This window comes from Carcharhinus amblyrhynchos, chromosome 12 (assembly GCF_965287045.1).
Source record: "Carcharhinus amblyrhynchos chromosome 12, sCarAmb.v2.hapA, whole genome shotgun sequence".
Classification (NCBI taxonomy): domain Eukaryota; kingdom Metazoa; phylum Chordata; class Chondrichthyes; order Carcharhiniformes; family Carcharhinidae; genus Carcharhinus; species Carcharhinus amblyrhynchos.
In genome coordinates this window covers 61,884,098-61,904,813 of record NC_137335.1, presented here as the reverse complement: position 1 = coordinate 61,904,813, position 20,716 = coordinate 61,884,098, and the positions used below count along the sequence as shown (strand labels likewise).

The 20,716-nt window shown below is 42.1% G+C and overlaps 2 protein-coding genes across 2 annotated transcripts in view; one reads left to right on the top strand and one right to left on the bottom strand.

Annotated features, from left to right (window-relative positions):
* Positions 1-11,227, bottom strand: part of pigf (phosphatidylinositol glycan anchor biosynthesis, class F) — a 49,798-nt gene extending 38,571 nt beyond the window's left edge. The window contains exons 1-3 of the mRNA XM_080200629.1: positions 10,787-11,227; positions 10,602-10,693; positions 7,201-7,317 (exon numbers count right to left, since the gene is read on the bottom strand). Coding sequence (XP_080056755.1) covers positions 7,201-7,317; positions 10,602-10,693; positions 10,787-11,017 — 440 coding nt within the window. The 5' untranslated portion in view covers positions 11,018-11,227. The remainder of the gene's footprint in view (positions 1-7,200; positions 7,318-10,601; positions 10,694-10,786) is intronic.
* A 1,527-nt stretch (positions 11,228-12,754) lies between these two features.
* cript (cysteine-rich PDZ-binding protein) lies at positions 12,755-20,514 on the top strand. The gene is made up of 5 exons (XM_080199819.1): positions 12,755-12,823; positions 13,930-13,995; positions 14,094-14,148; positions 17,273-17,376; positions 19,686-20,514. Exons 1-5 carry the CDS (start codon positions 12,808-12,810, stop codon positions 19,748-19,750), a joined length of 306 nt encoding a protein of 101 aa, XP_080055945.1. The 5' UTR covers positions 12,755-12,807; the 3' UTR covers positions 19,751-20,514.
* The last annotated feature ends 202 nt before the right edge of the window (positions 20,515-20,716 follow it).

Genomic DNA, 20,716 nt, shown 5'->3' with positions numbered 1-20,716 from the left:
TCACAGCGCCAGAGCCCCAAGTTCAATTCCCAGCTTGGGTCACTATCTGTGTGGAGTCTGCACCTTCTCCCCGTGTCTGCGTGAGTTTCCTCGGGTGATCCGGTTTCCTCCCACAGTCTGAAAGACGTGCTGGTTATGTGCATCGGCCATGCTAAATCCTCTCTCAGCGTACCCAGCAGGTGCTGGAGTGGGTGTAGTAGTGTTGATTTGCACAGTAACTTCATTGCAGTGTTAATGTAAGCCTACTTGTGACACTAATAAATAAACTTTAAACTCTGCTACACCTCAGCACACATTCTCATCATAGAGCTTCCTCTTCCATTGCATCGGCCAAGTCTGATGCCAGTGTTCATTCAGAAGCATGGCCAATTAACCTCACCCAGACATCTTTGAAATGTGGAAGGAAACTGGAGTACCCGGAGGAAACCCACACAGACACGGGGAGAACAACCTTACTGCTGAAGCCACTGCTGAGGAAAGGTTAACACCTATCAACTCAGCCTCTGTCCCCAAGCTACTCTTTCCTTCACGCACATTGTCAAACCGTGGGAGGAAAATAATGAGATACCATATAATTGCTTCAACATGATTGATTTGTCAGGCGCCAAGTGCACTAATTAGAGCCCCAACTTCAAATACACCCCCGTCAAATCTGGAAATGGGCATAGTTCAGCGGGGTTGCAGTTGTGATGTCAAGTTTCATTATTTTAACTGCCCACTCTCCCTCATGGCTCTTGGAGGTTAAAAGTCCTCAAACGTTTAACTCCTCTTTAGCCACAGAACGATTTTATTGTATTCTATCTTTGATTATGAGCAGCTGAAACCAATGTCTTCAAAGCCAATTAACTAAAATAAAGATAATTTTTCAGGGATCTTTAGCCCCAGTGAAGACACCCGTGATGATAATGCTGAACCTGTTGATTTGCCTCCTCAATCCAAAGAGCAAAGAACAAAGAAAATTACAACACAGGAACAGGCCCTTCGGCCCTCTAAGCCTGCACCAACCATGCTGCCTGACTGAACTAAAACCCCCTACCCTCTTGGGACCATATCTCTCTATTTCCAATCCTATTCATGTATTTATCAAGAAGCCCCTTAAAAGTCACTACCATATCCGCTCCATTACCTCCCCCGGCAACGAGTTCCAGGCACCCACTACTCTCTGTGTAAAAAAATCTGCCTCATCTGGTTTAAACCTTGCCCCTCGCACCTTAAACCTATGCCCCTTAGTAATTGACTTTCACCCTGGGAAAAAGCGTCTATCCACTCTATCCATGCCTCTCATAATCTTGTAGACTTCTATCAGGTCTCCCCTCAACCTCCGTCGTTCCAGTGAGAACAAACCAAGTTTCTCCAACACAACCTCTCCTCATAGCTAATGCCCTCCATACCTGGCAACATCCTGGTAAGTCTTTTCTGTACCCTCTCCAAAGCCTCCACATCCTTCTGGTAGCGTGGCGACCAGAATTGAACACAACATTCCAAGTGCGGCCTAATAAGATTCTATAAAGCTGCAACATGACTTGCTAATTTTTAAACTCAATGCACCTGCCGAGGAAAACCAGCATGGCCTTCTTGATTACCTTCTCCACTTGCATTGCCACTTTCAGTGACATGTGTATCTGTACACCCAGGTCCCTCTGCCTATCAATACTCTTATGGGTTCTGCTATTTACTGTATATTTCCTGTCTATTAGATCTTCCAATATGCATTACCTCACCTTTGTCCAGATTAAACTCCATAGAGTCATAGAGGTTTACAGCATGGAAACAGGCCCTTTGGCCCAACCTGTCCATGCCGCCCTTTTTGTTTACACCCCTAAGCTCCATCTGCCATTTCTTTGCCCAAGTCTCCAAGTTTATATCCTGCTGTATCCTCTGATGGTCCTCATTGCTCTCTGCAAAACCACCAACCTTTGTGTCATCCGCAAACCTACTAATCAAACCAGTTACATTTTCCTCCAAATCATTTATGTATACATTACAAACAACAAAGGTCCCAGCACTGATCCCTGAGGAACACCCCTTGTCACAGCCCTCCATTCAGAAACACATCCTTCCACTGCTCCTCTCTGTCTTCTTTGACCGAGCCAGTTTTGTATCCACCTTGCCAGCTCACCTCTGATCCCATGCAACTGCACCAGTCTGCCATGAGGGACCTTGTCAGAGGCCTTACTGAAGTCCATGTAGACAAAATTCACTGCCCAACCCTCATCAATCATCTTTGTCACTTTCTCAAAAAACTTGATCAAGTTTGTGAGATACGACCTCCCCTTCACAAAACCATGTTGCTTCTCACTAACACAATCACTTATTTCTAAGTGGGAATAAATCCTGCTCGAAGAATCTTCTCCAATAATTTCCCTACCACTGATCTAAGGCTCACTGGGCTGTAATTACCTGGATCATTCTTGCTACCCTTCTTAAACAAAGGAGCAACACTGGCTATTCTCCAAAGCCTTGGGACCTCCCTGTATCCAATAAGGTTACAAAGGTTTCTCTCAATGCTCCAGCACTTTCCTCCCTTGCCTCTCTCAGTATTCTGGGGTATATCCCATCAGGCCCTGGGGACTTGTCTACCTTAATATTTCTCAAGAACCCCAATGCATCCTCCTTTTTGATCTCAACATGACTCAAATTATCAACACTTCCTTTCACAGACTCATCATTTACCAAGTCCTTCTCTTTGGTGAATACTGACGCAAAGTACTCACAATTTCTCACTCACTTTCTCTGGCTCCACGCATAGATTCCCTCCCATGCCCTTGAGTGGGTCAACCCTCTTGCTCTTTACATATGTATAAAAAGCCTTGGGATTTTCCTTAATCCTGCTGGCCAATGCTTTTTTGTGACTCCTTTTAGCCCTCCTTACTCCTGGCTTAAGTTTCTTTCTACTTTTCTTGTATTCCACCCTTGCTTCATGTGTTCCCAGCTTCCTAGCTTTGACAAATGCTTCCTTTTTCTCTTTGACTAGGCTCACAATATTTCTCGTGCAACACTCCAGTGCACCACTGAACCCCAGTCACATCGAGTTGAAATATCCCATCAGAAGGACATCATGAGATATGGCCAACATCTTCATAATGGTGAAATCTAGTCTTTTTGACCATTACTTTGATCAAACATTGCTTACTGTTTGCAGATACGTCCAAATCAGCATTTCCTTCAACAGTCAGTGATACTTCTCAAACTTCTGTAAAAGGTAATCATTCAGAACTAACTCATTTTTAACTCCCAAAATATATAGAAAAATCCTGTCATGGATCTGCCTTGTAACAGCAGGAACAAGAATTTAACAACGAATGATAGGCTATGTTCCCCCACCCACACACACAAGTTAGTGACAACAGTAGCCAGTATTCAAAAGGGATGACACAGATGTGACCTTTCCCAGTAATGAGATTAGTAGGCATCCAGACTGAATTGGGTATAAATAGTCCAATCATCAGGAGACAGCCTACCTAAATGACTAGTGGAGTTACACAGATGCTAATTTTGAGAGTCATGAAATGGGAGAGATGCAGGCAGTCCAAATACATAGAAAGGGAAATCAAAGGAGAACCAGGGTATACTGGCCAGCACCTACAAAAGTTGGCAGGGCACTGTAATTTCTAAGAGCCATGATGTGGAGATGCTGGCGTTGGACTGGGGTAAACACAGTAAGAAGTCTGACAACACCAGGTTTAAGTCCAACCGATTTATTTGATAGTAAACTGAGTTTACTATCAAATAAATCGGTTGGACTTAAACCTGGTGTTGTCAGACTTTTTACTATTTCTAAGAGCCTACAGAACAGTTTAACATCTCACAACCAAGAGCCATTTTAACATCTAAGAAGGTTTGAGCCAAGATAGTGCAGGAACCTTTGCAACGATAGTTTAGAAATCTTTGCTGGACAAGGAAAAGATGTTTCCCAAACTTGATCATCCACCTTCCATTGTGTGAAAACTATGAACTGGATTTGATTTATAGATTTGTTTAATTTAGGTCTTGTTTGGGAATGGGAAAGCCTTAAGGAATTCAGGGATCGCAGATATATATTTTAGAACAAGAGGTAATTTCTATATAAATCATGCGTGTGTTTAGTAATTCAGGTATTTAATTCTCCCAAGAGTATTTAAGACAATTATTCATGTGTATTTGTCTTTAATTTAATAAATAGTGTTTAGTAATTGTTACACGATGACTGGGCTGGCTATTCTCACTGCAGGCTTTCATGTGACTCCTCATACCATTCCAAAAACAAACCACCACAAACTATTGTTTCTAGTTGAGATGCCCTCCAGGTAACATTCACATGGTTTGTGACACTCCCCTGTATATTACTTAGTCTTTTGGAACCTAACCCACAAAAAGTTTAGAAAGGTGCTTAGAACTGTGATTCCATATAATAGAAAAGTGGAAGAGAACAAGCATACAAGAATCGCATTTTTGACAGAGAATGGGTGAGTGTCAACTGCAACTCATACTCTAACTGAAATATTATAGAAAAGAGTCTTTCGGAGAGAAATCTATGCTCCACATGAGTCTCCTCCTCCCTCTCATCAGCTAATCCTATCAATATACTTTTCTATTCTGCATATCCATATCTAGCTTCTCCTATAAATTCGCCCCAACTACTATTTGTCACAGCAAGTTCCACATTCTTAGTACTCTCTGGTTAAAGAAGATTATCCTAAATTTCTAATGGACTAATTAATTACTACCTTGTATTTTTGACCTCTAGTTTTGCACCCAGCCCCAAGTGGAAACATTTTCTTTATGTTTACCCTGTCAAACATTTTCCATAACATAAGGACCTCCATTTAGGTCACCCTACAATCCTCTCTTTTCTTCAGAAAGCAGGCCCAGTTTGCTCATCTTTTGCTAGTAAGCATGTTCTCCAAGTTCTTGTATGGTCAATGTGAATCTTCATGCAACTTTTCCAGTGCCTCTAGATCCTCTACAAGGAGGGCAGAGCTGTACCCAATACTTCAATTGTGATCTAACTGTTGTTTCATGAATACAGGCAATTCAAGCTAGCTTAAAAAGATTAAATATTACTTGATATAACCTAGCAGGAATAAGGAACAATTTAATCCCTGGATTATGACATTGCAACTCATTTGAACTTTGCTCCAGTGGCTTATGATGCCATCAATACCTAAAAACTCTGTTATATCCATGTGTCTCATGACCAGCCAGTATCTATATTTCTGTATTTTGACTTGTTCAATTAATATTAAAATCTTCCCTGCAGTGATAACTTTATGGTTAAGAGCAACTCACGTTAACTATTTTATATCCTGAGCAGCATGGTGTATTTCTCTGGAAAGAAATTTAAATGGCTGAGAGAACTACCCATTCAGTACATAAATGAAATATATCTTTCTATTGTAGGCTGCACAGCTCTGTGATTATACTGATTTGAAACACTGAATTCATTTAAAGAGCTAATTCATCACCACTGTAGAAAAATTATTTGCTAGAAGAACAACTTATTCATCAACTAACTAAGCTGCACAGGCCAGCAACTTGTCAGATACCAGTTTTGGACCTTGTTTTGCTGACCTCAACCGAGATGTAGAGATGCCAGTGTTAGACTGGGGTAAGCACAGTAAGAAGTCTCACAACACCAGGTTAAAGTCCAACAGGTTTATTTGGTAGCACAAGCTGCTAGCTTTCGGAGCGCTATCCTTTCATCAGGTAAGTGGGAGTTCCGTTCACAAACAGGGCATATATAGATATAAACTCAATTTACAAAATAATGGTTGGAATGTGAGTCTTTACAGGTAATCAAGTCTTAAAAGGTACAGATAGAACTAATAGCCAAGTTCCGCACACGAGGACAGCCTCAACCGGGGTCTTGGATTCATGTCACACTATCTGTAACCCCCAAGACTTGCCTGGCCTTGCAAAATCTCACTAATTGGAGACAATACACATACATCTCTTTAACCTGTGCTTAATTCTCTCTCTCCACTCACATTGTCTGTACCTTTAAGACTTGGTTACCTGTAAAGACTCGCATTGCAACCATTATTTTGTAAATAGAGTTTGTGTCTTTATATGCCGTGTTTGTGAACAGAACTTCCACTTATCTGATGAAGGGGCAATACTCCAAAAGCTTGTGGCTTGTGCTACCAAATAAACCTGTTGGACTTTAACCTGGTGTTGTGAGACTTCTTACTGTCTCAACCAAGATGGCAGGAGAGGCAGAAAATTGACATTGGCTCCCTTGACTTAAAGGGAAAGATAAGGGGAAAGTTATTCAAAAGTGTGTACAGTTCTGGTCACCCTATTATAGCAAGGATATTATTAAACTAGAAAGAGTGCAGAAAACTAACTTGGATGCTACCGGAACTTGATGGTTTGAATTATAAGGAGAGGCTGGATAGACTGGGACTTTTCTCTCTGGAGCATAGGAAACTGAGGAGTGATCTTATAGATGTCCATGAAATAATGAGGGGCATAGATCAGCTAGATAGTCAATATCTTTTCCCAAAGATTGGGGAGTCTAAAACTAGAAGGCATAGATTTAAGGTGAGAAGGGAGAGATACAAAAGGGTTCGGAGGAGAAACTTTTTCACAGAGAGGATGGTGAGTGTCTGGAACAAGCTGTCAGAGGTAGTAGTAGAGGTGGGTACAATTTTGTCTTTTAAAAAGCATTTAGACAGTTACATGGGTAAAATGGGTATAGAGGGATATAAGCTAAATGTGGGCAATTGGGATTAGCTTGTGGGTTTAGAGAAAAAGGACAACATGGACTAGTTGGGCTGAAGGACCTGTTTCCATGCTGTAAACCTCAATGACTCTATGATAAGACCTTATCCTATCCATAATTGTGAGCACACTCTGGAAATGGATATCAGTTGAATGCATGATTTAGATCAACTGCAAAAGACCCTTTGGTTAAAGTGTCTGCCAACACTCATTACCAAGGTTGAAACATAAATAAATAACAGAAATGCCGTAATAGTAATAGTGAGCCGAATTGCAAAGTTATCCACTATTATGTAAATCACACCAATGTGAAAAAACTTACATAAGGCGTAACTACAACATTGATCTTAAATTAATCAGACTAAATTGCATAGGATTGCAAAGCAAAAAATGACCAGATGATTTGAATATATTAGGTTACTATTAGAAACATTTTCAATTTGGTTTGGCTTTCCTGCAAAATCATAACATAAAGTCCACACCCTCTTTGTTGCTTACCCATTTTTACTGAAGACACGTATCCATGCCTGTACATTGGGTCCCAGCATACATAGACAACGGAGTGTTGTAAAGGTAGATAACAGGACTGCAAACAAAAACGTCTCCCTGAAGGACCTGTGAAGTACAGAACTAATTGACAACTGGTAGCTTCACAAAATAGTTGTGTTTTTCCTGCACATTATTCATTAGATCCACAAAATAAGAGCCAGCGAAGTCTTTCTAAGACCAGTGTTTTAAGGTTTGTGGCCAGATCTTCTCCCATTGAAAGGGGGAAGAGCCATTGTAACTTATCATGCCAAGAGGTGGAGTACTTCAGACAAACGGCATTATTGGGTACTCTGGGCATAAGGCCACAAAGTGAGTGAAAACTTGCTTATGGAAGCAGCCTTTTCTATTGGGGTACAAGAAAATATTTCTAATGAGTTTCCCCTGAACTTGCAGATAGTCAGTTTGATTATCATTGAGAACCTGATAAAGGCCTCAAAGTTAACTTAGCAATTTAGATGTGTTTATGAATAAATTCAGTAGCATTGCATTGAGACCGAAGTTTCCTAATTGATAAATAAGGTGATTTCACACTAGGAGAGCAATAAACATCATGACAGAGTAATAAAGGACATAGTCAGTGAGACTTGTTACACCCTGATGAACTTTTAAAGAGCGTTCCTGTATACAGGAGCTGGCCTAAGGGACTGGAAAAAAGAGAAAGTAGTACAAAATTATATTTGAAAAAATGGACAGAAGACTAACCCAGAAAGGAAAACTACAGGTCTATTAACTGACATTGGTCATGGTCAAATAGGAAGTGGAGTATGATGAGACCTTTCTCAGCAGCTCTGCTGGATTTCTTCAGGGTTATAATAGAGCTAATGTGCAAGGAGAACTCAATTGATTGAACAAAACATTTCAACAACACCTTTGCCACAGTGCTACGCCACTTTATGTGATAGAAAAGCACAAAAAAGACAGAGCTAACTACTTCATTGATTCGGAAGTTGCAAAAGATAGTTATTAACAAAACATTAACATGGAAGAACCAGAGTGGTTCTGGAACCATCGTTATCTTTGAATGCATAAAAACAGTTTTGTGGAAGGGATGGGTATAAGGGCTTGCAAGTCTGTTAATGGAAAACCAATTGAAAGAGGTTGAATACAAGAAGAAACAAGTGGACCATCTGTCAAAGGATAAGGATTAATTTGGAGCTTAGGCCGAAATGTCGTTAAATGAATAGAAATTCAAAATATGGAAGGGAAATAATGTGGCAGTACAAATATATTGGCAACGGTCTGCAAGAAATACAGATTGAGACCTGGGAGATTTATATCCAGTCCTTGGAACACTATAAATGAAGGCAATACAGCTTTTGTTAAATAGGATATTTTGAGAAGTGATTACTGGCACTGACAATGTTCCCATTGAAAAAGGGAAGCTTATGGGTGGCCTTATTGATGTATTTATGATATTAAACAGTATAAAAAGGATCATGGAATGATAGTCAATATTTGCATATGTTCTGGAACAAGAGGGTGTACACTCAAACTTAGACCAGAAGTGAATAACCAGTTAAGATCTAATTCCTTTGCACAGCAATTGATGAATATTCAGAGTATTCCTGCTTTGAACAGTGGAAGGAAGTGAATGTTCTAAATTTCAAAATGGTGATGGATACTTTTTGGGGCTTAAGTCTACAAAACGGTACTACAGGCAAAATGCGGTTTAATGCCAGATGAGGGTCAGATGGAATCTAACAGTTTTATTGTCAATATACAGTCCTATTTCCTAAACACATTGGAACAAAGCAAGGTTAAATAATAATGCATCATGAATAACTTGACTGCCTTAGAGAACCAGATAGGAATGACCCAAAACTTGCCTAAACTTAGCTGCAGATTTGTTTTGGGATACTTTTTGCCTCCCTTCAAAGTTGCATTGCTAATAAAGAGGAGGGAGCATTCCTGAGTTTGTCTTTTCCCAACCTCTATTCTATGGTCTGCAAATGTCAAAATTCTCACACTACATTTTGCAACAATTAAAATAAATTCCAGTGGTAAAATATTCTAGAAACTGCAACACAATCTGAAAATTCAAATCTAAAAGGTTAAATACAGAGGAATAAAAAGCAATTTGCATTGTAGACTTTGTCTCCAACAGAAATTTAAAAGCAGTAAATGCATTCCACAGCAGTGTAAGTTTATTGCCATTATGTACATGTAGCTTCTCCTGCATCTATAGTTCTTAAGTGTATTACTAAGAGATATACTTCCTTCCTTTTACATAGGATTTACAGCACAGAAACAGGCCTTTCAGCCCACTGGTCTGTACCGGTGTTTTACACGACACACAAGCCTTTGCCTGTCCTACCGCAGCTAATCCAATCAATATACCCTTCTATTCTATTCTTTCTCACGTTCTTATCTCGCTTTTCCTTAAAATCATCCATCTCAACTAGTCTATATGGTAGCAGGTTCCTCATTCTAACCACTCTCTGCATGTAGAAGTTTCTCCTGAACTCCCTATTGGATTCATTGCTAACTAACTTATATCAATGATTGAATTTTAAGACTCCTTCACAACCTACAACTACCTTTTAAAAAAAACTACGTAATCTTAAGGACCTCTATTAAGACCTTCTGGTGAAAAAGAGTCCCAGCCAAATTCAGTTTTTGTCCTGATAGGTATAATCTCTCATTATCTGTGTAAATAGTCTTTACCTTCTCCTGTGCCTCAATATTCTTTTTGGAATGTGGCGTCTAGAACTATACACAATAGTCTAACTGAGCTTCTGTGTGAGTAGAACATTCAGAATCCACACTATCCCTACAGGGCAGAAGGAGGCCCATTGGCACCAAACACAATCCCGCCAAGGCCCTATCCCCGTGACCCCACATATTTACCCTGCTAATCCCCTGACACTAAGAGGCAATTTATCATGGCCAATCCACTTAACCCGCACATCTTTGGGATGTGTGGGGAGCACCCAGAGGAAACCCACACAGACACAGGGAGAACGTGCAGATTCTGCACAGAAAGTGACCCAAATTGGGAATCGAACCAGATCCCTGTCGCTGAGGCAGCAGTGCCAACTACACTGCCACCATGCCTCTCCACTTTTAAATTATATTCCTTTGGAAATGAATCCTACTGTTAGCTTTTCTTCAAGAGAAAATATCCTTGATAACGTGAATTGCTGATAACAATATTGCGTCAGGCTACTTTTAGTTGTAAGGTCCCTGCTTATACACTCATTGTGTATACAACGTGGGATCCAACATCAGTTTCCTCTCTCTCACCTTGAACCAAAGGAATAGGAGAGACATTAGCTACCTGTCTTTCCTCCATGAGTGCAAACTACATGCACCCTTGGAGAATAAAAGTATTGAGGGAATTGTATACTTACATTAATAGTGGTGCCCCGTATAAAACGATAATTCCATGAAAGATTAGGCAGGAAGTAAAGAACAACACACAGGATTTGAAGATCTTAGTGACCTGAAGGAAAGATACACAGCAAGTACAGATTATCTAATACCAGTTCAAAATGCCCAGCATCCAAAATGTGTGAAACATCCATCACAATCTTACCTTGTGACTGGCGGAATTCTTTTTGCCAGAAGTCGTATTCGTATCCAGCAATGAATACAAAACAATGGTAACAGCAGCAACAGTGCCAGAGCAAACACACAACCACAGCAGGTGGGTTCCCATTACAGAAAAGTCATCCACAAATAAAGGGGGAACCAAGATAGAACAGAGGACAGACAGGATGAGAATAATATGCGCAGAGAACATGCCTCTTAACTCAACATCCTTCATTTTTATCCCTGGACTTGTTACCGACTCGTCTATGAAAAATGTTACAGCAGGAAAATAATGTTTATTTTATATCCGTTTCTGAAGCTGCCTGCTTTGATCAAATGTTTAGCTGACAGCATTGATCCATCTGGATTGTCCCTTTCCCCCGGGTTACAGGCCAGTCTCAATCCACATTCAGCAGCATTTCAGAAGAACAAGACAAACCTGTCCCGGAACAGCGGAAACACACACCCCGGCACTGACTGATTGGCAACACTTTCCAGCCAACCAGAGGCAGAGCCTGCCGCCTGAACCAGCACTTAAACCTGCGCAAAGAGGCAAAGGCTGCAAATTGCTGGACGCTTCATTTAAAACCTGGGCTGCCCAGAAAATGGGAACCTAGTCACCATAAGGCAGGTGTATCTGGGGACAGTTGTATTGGGGGAGGGGGATTGCAGATGCATCTGGGGCAATATTGTCAGGTGTACCTGGGGGCAATGCTTTCAGGTGGGGTGGGGTGGGGTGGCAGTGCTGTCAAGTGCACCTGAGGGCAATACTGTCAGGTTTATCCAGGGGCAATGCTGTCAGGGAACGGGGAGAATGTTTTCAAGTGTACTTGGGAACAATGTTGTCAGGTGTATCTGGGGCAATATTTTCAGGCATGCAGGAAGAGGACAATGCTGTCAAGTGCACCTGGGGGCAATACTGTCAGGTTTAACCGGGAGTAATGCTGTCAGGAGTACGGGGAGATGGGGGGAATGCTGTGAAGTGCACCTGGAGGCAATGCTGTGTCAGGAGTTGGGGGGGGGGGAGGTGGGGAGGTGGTTGCTGTCAGATATAAGGCCAGTTAACAAATTCATGCCGATGAACATTTTCCCTATTCCAAAAAAACTGCTACTGGCCTTCATTATAGAAAGTCCAGACATGCAACAGAAATATTCCTTCAAAAACTTTTTAAAAAAAGTTTAAAAATGGATTTCAGCAGTATATTTCTTATATCTAATAAAGACAAATATTATACATAAAACCTGTACCATTCAAACTAATAGCTTGGTCTAAAACTTTTTGCTCTCGTCTATACACAACCTACACTGGAGTTAAAATAGTCCTTCCAAACCAACCAGGCCTGGCAACCAGCAGATATGTTTTCTGACTGATGGGCAATCTCAATCTTTTTTTTACAGAATCATGGAATCCCCACAGTGCAGAAGGAGGCCATTTGGCCCATCAAGTCTTCACTGACAACAATCCCACACAGGCCCTATTCCCCTGACATTAAAGGGGCAATTTAACATAGCCAATCAACCTAACCTTCACATCTTTGGACTGTGGAAGGAAACCTGAGCACCTGGAAGAAACCCACACAGACATGGGCAGAACATGCAAACTCCACACAGTCACCCAACATCAGAGTTGAACCCGGGTCCCTGGCACTATGAGGCGGCAGTGCTCACCACTGTGCCATCCTCAACGTGAAGCACTGAGACAAGGGTGGAGAAGCTGATGGTTTACATGCATGTTCATGACAGGAGACAAGCCTGTAAAACATGTGTAAGACTAATATTTTGTTTTTATATTTCATATGGATTGTCTGCAGTTCCCCGCCCATGTGTGTGTGTGTGTGTGTGTATACATTTATGATGTGGAGATGTGTGTGTGGACATCTGTACCAGGCTGCTTCAAACATCAAGCGAAGCGGTGAACCGCACCGGGCTCGCACTAAGACCCGGGAGGCAACTTCCACTGGCTGCTGCCGGAGCGGAAGTGACGGTGTTTGTTGCCGGAAGTGAGCGGGCGGGGAGGGGGCCAGGATGGTGTGTGAGAAATGTGAGTCTTGGGGATTGGGGATGTGGGGATGACTCTGGTCGCTCCAGCTTTCTGCTCCCGGGGCAGAGAGATTAGGTGCCCGCGCTCTATGCCCCTCCCTTTCCGATCCTGCTCCCCCCCATCCCCCAATCCTGCCTCTCTCCTCGTCTCCCTGAACTCCCCCTGCCTCCTCATCATCTCTCTTGCTGCTGACCACCCAGCTTTCCTCCCCTGGGCCGCTTGCCCCTTCCCTCATTAACGTTGATGTGGGGATGCTGGCGTCGGACTGGGATGGGCACAGTAAAAAGTCTCACACACCAGGTAAAATCCAGCAGGTTTATTTAGTAGCACGAGCTTTTGGAGTGCTGCTCCTTTATCCGATCAGCATCATCCGACGAAGAAGCAGCGCTCCAAAAGCTTGTGCTACCAAATAAACTTGTTGGATCTTAACCTGGTGTTGTGAGATGTCTTACCGTGCTCGTTAACACTCTCCTCCCTGAACCACTCCCTTTTCCAAATCTGCTGTCATCCGCACACCATCGCCACCACCACAGAGAACCCACCCCTCATCCCTCTGGGTGCCCCTCACCAACCTTCTTTGTGGCACAGTGCTAGGGACTGTAGGGCTTCAATTCCAGCCTTGGGTCACTGTGTGGAGTTTGCACATTCTCCCCATCCCTGTGTGGGTTTCCTCTGGGTGCTGTGGTTTCGTCCCACAGTCCAAAGATGTGCTGGTTAGGTTGATTGGCTATGCTAAATTGCCGCTTACTGTCCCAAGATGTGTAGGTTAGATGGATTCACCATGGTAAATATGTGTGGTTGCAAGGCTAGGGTAGGAGAGACAGTTAGGGTGAGATACTCTGTCAGAGAGTTTGTCACTGTCAGGATTCTATGAAATGTTGATATCTGTGTCCTCTCTTGTCAAGGCAGTAGGGATGGAATAATTAGAAATTTTGTATTTAAGGAAGTGTGGAACACTGATTTTGTGGGTCTCTGCTAATTTGTATTTAAAAGCACTTTCATTTCCTATGTTTTCCAGTCAATAAACATAAATCAAATTCTGAATGCTTCCCCTTTCTTGATGGTTCTGTTTGTTGTTTATGCGTTCTATGTATATATTCATGCAGGTGAAAAGAAGCTGGGAAGAGTTATTACTCCAGATACTTGGAAAGATGGATCAAGGAACACAATGGGTACTCACCAAATTCAATTGCTGCATTTCTATAAATAGATTTAAATACTTTTTATACTCTCATGCCTTTTTAATTTAATTTGCCGTGTATTTATACAGAAAGTGGTGGCCGCAAGATCAATGAAAACAAAATGTTGACTTCTAAAAAAGCAAGGTTCGTACATTTTTAAATATAAGGTTGTTTCTGAATGTTGAAGATGGATGCATGTTTCTGCAGGTGCTTGCAATACTGCTTAAGTCGTCAGTCTTAAAGCTTAAGGTTGGACATTGTGAGTTTCTGACTACTGTTGTGGATAGCAACCTAGTAACTCAGTCCTCATTGTGTAGAAATTTTTTTTTGGTGGAAATTGCTGGCTAAATATTTGGAATTTGAACCCTCACTAAATTGTGGATTAACAACAGTGATCTGGTTACTGATTTGACTGGCCTGTGCTATCAGCCTGGCCTAAGAATTGAGCCTGCAATGTTTGTTTTATAGATTGGTACTGTGTTTAAATAGGATACAGTTGTTCTTATGCTTGTTTTAAATCATGTTTTGGAGAAGCGTATTTACACAATACTGTATATAATTGTTTAATGCCTTGCATTTATTGGTTTGCATTTGTAATGATGCATAACTTTCCTAAGAAAAGGGGGTCTGAGAAATTTATTTACACTGCTAAATCATTTGTGTTTACATCTCTTATAAAGTCAACTGAACTTTTCAGCATTCACGTCTGTCATTTTAATCATGTGTTGTCCCTTGGCAACATTATCCATAGATACAGCATTGTGTTCCACACTTGCACCAACGACATCCATTTCTGTCTCGCCACAACCTCCTCTTGATTCGCTCCACTGCTGTGAATTCATTGCTAACCTGCATATTCAATATCCCAGATAAACTGCATTTTTTTTTAATGGTAACTATTGTCAGGATAAAAACTATTGTCTCACTTGTGGTAAATATATGTTCTTACCACCAATTCCATTCACCAATCAGACTTTGTAACTGAGCATCTTATTTGACTGCAAGATGAGTTTATGAAATAGTATGGGCTCCATCGTGAAGATTGCCTGTTTCTAATTCTAGCAGCATCTACTCTGCCCCTGACCATTTACTGCAGAATTTCTCCTCCAGCCCTACAAACCTCCAAAAATGCTGCCTTCCTGCACCTTTGACTTTGCGTATCGCCCCCTAGCCTACGCTGGCTGACAGTCCAACAATGACTTGATTTAAAAATTTGGCATGGCAACACAGTGGTTAGCACTGCTGCTTTGCAGTGTCAGGGACCTGGGTTCGATTCCTGGCTTGGGTCAGTGTCTGTGTGGAGTTTGCACATTCTCCCTGTGTCTGCGTGGGTTTCCTCCAGGTGCTCCGGTTTCCTCCCACATTCTGAAAGATGTGCCGGTTAGATGCATTGACCCGAACAGGTGCCGAACTGTGGTGAAAAGGGGAATTTCACAGTAACTTCATTGCAGTGTTAATGCAAGTCTTACTTGTGACTAATAAACTTCAAATTCTCATTTCTGTTTTCAAATCCCTCCAGGGCCTCACCCCTCCCTTTCTTTGTAATCTCCTTCAGCCCTTCTCCCCCGTCAGGAGTAGTGGCTCTCGTGTGAGAGCCGTTGCTCAGGAATCCACACCTCCAGCCGTATAACTTCAGGTGGCTGACGGAGAGGGAGGCTGTGGATGCCGGGGTGACCAGGATCGCGGACGTGCTGGATGGCAGAGGAGTGGGCTGGATGAATCCTCGTGTGCTGGCTGAGCGCGCGGGAGTGGCCGTCCGGCGCGCGGCCAAAGCCATCCAAGACCTTAGGACGGTCCTGCTCGGCCCTGAAAGTACACGCGAGCTTGAGGCGGCTCAGGCGTGCGGTGGGATCCTGTCCGAGCGTTCCCCGTTCGGACGGAATTTCACATTGGCCCGAAGCCGAGACCTCCCTCCCCAGGTCGGGTGCCCCACAGCATGAGCTGCCTCGCGGAAATGTCCTCCGTGCCTTTTTCCAGTGCGCGGAGGCGTTTCCTGTACGGGCTGCTGCTGCACACCTTCCACTACCGCGTCCTCGCCAGTCGCTTGGACACACCTTGGCGGGCCTTGTTACTGCCGGGTGGCGGAGGTCCCCAGTGGAGGTCCCTCTACGGAGGGATCGCCCCCAATTACCTTGGGGACCTGGGATGGAGGGTGCTGCATGCAGCAGTGCCGCATAACCATAGGATTCACTGGTTCACGGGCTGCCGAGACTGCTCTTTCTGTGGCCTTGTGGAATCCGTGGACCACGTCTACGTTTCGTGTTATAGATTGCACTCCCTTTTTGATTTTCTGAAGAACCTTTTATTGATGTTCTGTTTGCATTTCAGTCCCATGCTCCTAATCTACGGACACCCGGTGCGGAGAGGAGAGGGTCAGGATGCCGATCTCCTCGTGAACCTGCTCCTGGGCCTGGCGAGATGCGCCATCAACAGGTGCAGGCAGCGGGCGATCGACGGGGCTGTCCGTCCCGACTGCCTGCCCCTCTACCGCGGCTACGTTCACGGCCGGGTGTCCCTGGAGAGGGAGCACACGGTATCTGCGGGCACAGTCGAGGCCTTCCGTGCCCGTTGGGTACCGCAGGGGCTGAGGTGCCTATAGACCCCGACAATCACATTTTGATTTGACTTGTCTTAAGTTTCCTTTGTACTTCTTGTTTCTGTTCAGGCTGTTCCCCTTCCTTTTGGGGAGCTGCCCCCTTTTTCTTTGTCTGAATGTAATTTAAGTTTGTTTGCTTGGTTCAACCTGAAAGAACCTCCAGCCCCACAACCCTGTGAGATATCTGGGCTTCTTTTGGTTCTGATCTCCCTTTTTAATTGCTGCACCATTGGCTACTGTGCTTTCAGTTACCAAGGCCCTAAGTTCTGCAGTTCCTTTCCTTACCTTCTCTGCCTGTCTACCCCTTTAAGACATTCCTTAAAATCTACCTCTCTGCCCATCTGTCAGCCATCCTAATGTTGTCTTATGTGGCTCAGTTTTACATTTTGATAGAAGTGCCTTGGGACATTTGACTATGTTGAACGTGCTACATAAATGCAGGGTGATGATTTTGGGAAATTGACCTTTTTTTAGAAAATGTAGCACATTAGCTTATGTTTTGTGCTGAAGTTTGAAACAACAGTTTCCGCTTGCATCCTGCCTCTAAGGAAACACTTCAAAGAGTTTCACAGGATCTCACTCAGATTAGGATTGAAATCTGACTTTCCTAAAGTTTTGTATCCAGAAATAATTCAATGACAATCTAACACAGAATTACATGTCCCCCCTTAGGTTTGATCCTTATGGAAAGAGCAGATTTTCCGTTTGTCGCATCTGTAAAAGTGCGGTTCACCAAGCTGGTTCTAATTACTGTCAAGGATGTGCGTACAAAAAAGGTACGTGTTGGTCATTTTGTTTTGTTCATTTTACCTACTGGAAAATCAAAGTTAAACTGATATTTATCATTGAGCAGACTGAAACATTTTCAACATAATGTAGCTGAAAAGACTGTTTGCATAACTTTAGAATTGTTATGCTTAATCAGACCTCTTTGCGTATGTTTGGAAGCAGCAGTCATTTTCATTTTTGTCTTACCCTCTCTTATCTGGTGCTGTGCCAGCCTGTATGCTCTTGTAACCGGAGTTGCTGTGGCAAATCTGGATTTTCGAATGGAGATTTCTCTCATCCTTCAGAAATTGACGCTAACACTTAATGCTGAATGGATATGTTTGCTGCTCCCCAGCATTTTCACTCTTGCACAACTGCTGATAATTGTGATATTCATGGGTGACTGTTATTGGCAGCCTGCCCTAGCTGCAGTCTTGGCGTGTGGGAGTATCTGCAAGTTATCCTCCACCTTGGCTTCGAAGGAATGATGATATATTTCACCGGGTTAAAATCCTGGAATCCGATTTTACAGCATTGTGGCTGTGCTTACCCAATAGGGACTAAGGCGGTGGTGCCTCAGTGCCTTCCCAAGAGCAGTTGGGAGAAGAGAATAAACTCAGGCCTTGCCAATGATGCCTACATCCTACGATTGAGCAAAAATATAGAAATCCGTGTAGGGAAAATCATTAAAAAAAAAATTGAAAGGTGCAAAAATAATTGGAAAATCTCATTGAATGTTAGCTTTTACCTTGAAAAGGCTGGAATTCAAAACTGGGAATTAAGCCAAAATTGTATAAAACTCTGGATATGTGCCAACTGGAATAACACACAGTTCTAATTACTGCTCTTCAGAAAGGATGTATGGTCTTGAAGGAGGTGCAGCATAAATTCACCAGAATTATATCATGGCTAAAAGGCTTAAATTACGAATTGAGTTGCGTAAGCTAGACTTGTATTCCTCTGACAACAGAAGAATTAAGAAGTGATCTAATGGAGCTGTTTAAAACAATTAAAGGATTTGATGGGCAAAAAACAGTGAAAGTATTTCCTCTCATAGGGCTGTCCGGCAGATGGGGACGCAAGCTGGTCAGAGGTTAGGAAGCAGTTCTTCACCAAAACTATTTTGAAGCCTTTGAAAGAATAGATAGACGCTTTGTTAATAGAAGCTTATTTTGGAAAAATTCAAACTGACATAGCTTTATTTCTGTTGGATAATGCCGCTGGATTATGGAGCACAAGTAGGTAAATTAAGTTGAGATACAGATCAGCTACAATCTAATTGAATGGCTAATTAAGCCCTTAGCTTAAAGAGCTAAATGGCCCAATTGTGCTCCTATTCATTTTGGTATGTGTTTGATTGTTTCTATCCTCTACCCTTGCTCTGTTCATTTAAATCATGTTTATTTCTACACTCTTCTAGCACTTAGTGGTCCATGTCTATTATCACCTTGCCTGTTCTCCCCAGAGTTGCTGCATGATCTATGAGTGTGCCCACCATTTTCAGTATCTACAGAATTTAGCTTCTTGATCATTCTTAAGGTCTTGGTCAACTGAATTTAAATGGAGAGGGATAGGGTGGAGGATTATTTGGGCATTGGGCGCAGGGGTACCTGATGCTGCTCGTCCTTTGATTTTTTTTGTTGTCTTGATCTATGCCCCGTGGTCTGTGCTGCCTCCCTGGAAGATCCTGGCTGGATTTTGGGAGTCGGGGGCTGAATTGGATTGTAGGTGGCGAGGGTATGTTTTGGAGTTATTGGATTTCTGATTAACTCCTGTTATGGTACAGATAATATATCCTGGGAAAAGACATTGTATTATATCGTTGGTGACCCCAGGATGGCTGGGTTGGGGGAAGTAATCTTTAGTGCGCACCCAAGCTTGGCACGAAAATTCTTGGTGGTTTAATTGGCATTTTACCTGTGCTAATATCCTGTTAATTTTGATAGCTACTGCCATTGCTTATTCAACTGCTTTAAAGATTTGTATTCTGTAGGATGCAGCTACAACATTTCTGTAGTTCTGTTGCCATTATCCTGTAAGCTTGATTGTGCATCACTGAGCCAATTATGGCTGTACACTGTTATTCTGCTATCTTCCCCCATCCATCGATATACCCTTTAATTACTGGTATGATGAGAGGTGTTGGATACAATGAATAATCCGAACCACTGGTATTTTTTCTATCTCTTCCTACTTGCTTGAAAATAATTTTGTTATGCTGCACCAATCTTGAGAGTTTGTTGCGTTATTTGGAAAAAAAAGATTTTCAATCAAAAATATATTTAAAAATATACTTAAACGGTTTTTCTCGTTGCAGGTATCTGTGCAATGTGTGGCAAAAAGATCCTGGATACTAAAAACTACAAGCAGACGTCTGTATAACTTCATTTCAATGATATGCTTGTGAGTTTGTTGGTTGTCACTGAAGGATCTGACCGATAAGTGCATGCGGATGTTAATGACTACATCTTGCAAACCTGTATGAGATAATATACCTGCATATTTTTAAAGTGGAATACTGTCAAGGAGACAAAACTTCTGAAATAAATTTTTTTTGCTTAACTATCTAGTAAGATTTATATTTTAATTTTATCTTTTTAAGCGCAATGCTGTCACTATCTGTAGCTTGCCAGGTGACAACTTGTCAAAAGTAAAATCACCCAAGCTGGAAACTGGCAAGATGTGATCAGCAGTGAAGTCTAGAGTACATGATGGCACATAAGTTCTTTCCTTTGACGATGTGCAGTAAATGAATATGTTCATGTGGCAGCAAACACTTTGAAAATGAAGATTCTACAGAAAAGAAATGTAGATTTTGTAAAGACATGAGCGGTGGGCAGCTTTTATTGTAAAACTAGAGAGGATAATAATAACAGTGACAAACTAAACTTTGGGGAACATCTTGCCAGAAACTGTCCCTTGCTGATTTGCTATCTTAGCTTCACTCTGCTGCAGGTTGGGAAGTGAGAATATTCATCAAGGCTTCTGTAATTCGTGCTTTATTTCATTTCTGCAGTTAATATTTAGAGTTAATTACTGAATTAATGAGTGATTTTTGTAAACTGTTCAATTTTTCTTAATGTTGTATAAGGACATGTAATTATAACCTGTTTGGAGAAAAAAAAGTAAAATAACTATTGAATCAACTAATTGTCCCTCAGATTGTTCTAATTTCCATTAATGTTATTCTTTCATTTGAAGAAGCCCTGTTCTATCAACAGCTAATAATTCAAACAATTACCTTTTAAAGTCCTGACACCAGAGTGGTTTAAGGACTTGGCAGTTGCTCTAATTGTCATGATCCCTATGTTCAGAAACACTTCAGTTAACCATTTGCCATTGTTTTGA